General features: G+C 37.7%; 2 protein-coding genes across 2 annotated transcripts in view; both read right to left on the minus strand.

Annotated features, from left to right (window-relative positions):
• Positions 1-417, minus strand: part of LOC106813631 (lysine-specific demethylase 7B-like) — a gene marked incomplete in the record, with an annotated part of 38,406 nt that extends 37,989 nt beyond the window's left edge. The window contains 1 exon segment of the mRNA XM_014817814.1: positions 305-417. Within this exon segment, the coding sequence (XP_014673300.1) occupies positions 305-405 (101 nt within the window).
• A 341-nt stretch (positions 418-758) lies between these two features.
• The window catches only part of LOC106813632 (UBX domain-containing protein 11-like), a 15,209-nt gene continuing 14,264 nt past the window's right edge, over positions 759-1,703 (minus strand). Inside the window, exon 12 of the mRNA XM_014817815.1 lies at positions 759-1,489. Coding sequence (XP_014673301.1) covers positions 1,360-1,489 — 130 coding nt within the window. The 3' untranslated portion in view covers positions 759-1,359. The remainder of the gene's footprint in view (positions 1,490-1,703) is intronic.

Raw genomic sequence — 1,703 nt, forward strand, 5'->3', positions numbered from 1 at the left:
TGCCGGGCATTTAGGAAAGCAAAGACCGTGCGCGGCTGCCGGGCATATAGCCACAGCGTATATAATAAAGTGTCTGATTAAATTAATCTGCGTTCTGACGCATTTAATAACAGAATTGGGAATATATATATCGCAAGTTTAATGTTTTGATGCTCACAACAATGTCAACATTCGATTCATGAATGCTGTACTGTAGCTGTACATGGGCATCAGTCATTACTTGTTCGACCGACCTAGGGCCTACTGTAGATTTGACAAAATAAGAGGTTACAACCACATCTAACGTATCCGCTACGATGCCTACCTTCCATGAAACCAATCTTTGCACGCTTCACATTCTATCATGAAGCGAGACAAGTCATACTCTTGCTGACACACACAATAAAGTGTAACAGTAGCGTCCATCTTGCAAACAATAGTTCAAAGATCGCTGCTCGCTTGTTTCAAATGTACCCGTTACACTGCCATCTCTCGGTTAAAAGGAAAGATTTTGTGTTCCTTAGTGTCCATCACATTACCACAGCACACACAATACTATTGCAACAGACCGCTATCGCAACTCGCTATTGCAACAGATATAACTACTGTTCCCGTATGAAAAAACACGACTTGCTCATTGCTTAATAATATGTTGTGCATGAAATATAAAAACACACTAGCCGGCCAGAGCGATTGAAGTTACAAAATAAAAATACACAAAACTGTTTGTTTTGTACTTAAAATTTTTACTTTTATAATAGATTTGTAATACTTTTCCCATGTAGTAATACAATGTTTCTTTATATGTAACAAAATATCAATGACAGAAAAGAATATATCACCATACCCCTATTTTTTCAAATGGCCAAATAATAACTTACAGTATGGTACATAAATAAATAGTCACTTCTACATTATATATTTTCATATAAGTAATATATTAACTATATATTGTATCAGGAGTGAATCAAAACAAATTTGCTTTTCTTCACTTCTAATTGTATGTATGTGTATGTTCATATACGTGAATGTACTATATATGACTATATGTAGGGTATATTGAAATAAATGCCACCACATGCTGTGCTACGTATGCACCCCGACAATTCCCCGATCTCATGCTATATGCAGACATCTACACATTTTTTCACTCAGAAAAAGGCACCAGGTATCATAATTGTACTGCTTCCTATATGTATTCTTTCACGAATAGGTATCACGTTTGTGAAAGACCACTGGTAAAACTAGTATAAGGATATTTTTGCTAATTATTTTCCATGTATAACACTCCTGGCGCCCTCTGTACGCAACCATATGCTCGCGCATAACCATCAACGCTGCTGACGGTCATCCGCTCGTCCAGCACGTCGACCTGTGACCTCACTGCTTGCGGATTAGCCGGAGCGCGGCATTTGGCACGAGGCTGCATCGCTGCAAGGTGGCGCTGTCGTCGGTGTACTTCATTTTCGGAAAGGTCGAGACGATCTCGTAAGTGCCTCTCAACTCTGGCCTGCAATGAAACATGAATAGCCTGGTACATATATATATATGGTACATTATATAATGTATATATATATATCAAGAGTGGATAATAGAGAAGAGTATGTCAGGGTTTTAACAGCGTTTTGCATAGTTTTGAACTGGTAACTAATCTATCAATATGTGAATAAATATATTCAAACTTTACCTTGTTTTCGTCTATGATTCTCCCTTATTCATATGAC

Source organism: Priapulus caudatus, unplaced genomic scaffold, assembly GCF_000485595.1.
Source record: "Priapulus caudatus unplaced genomic scaffold, Priapulus_caudatus-5.0.1 Scaffold802, whole genome shotgun sequence".
NCBI classification, from domain to species: Eukaryota; Metazoa; Priapulida; class Priapulimorpha; order Priapulimorphida; family Priapulidae; genus Priapulus; species Priapulus caudatus.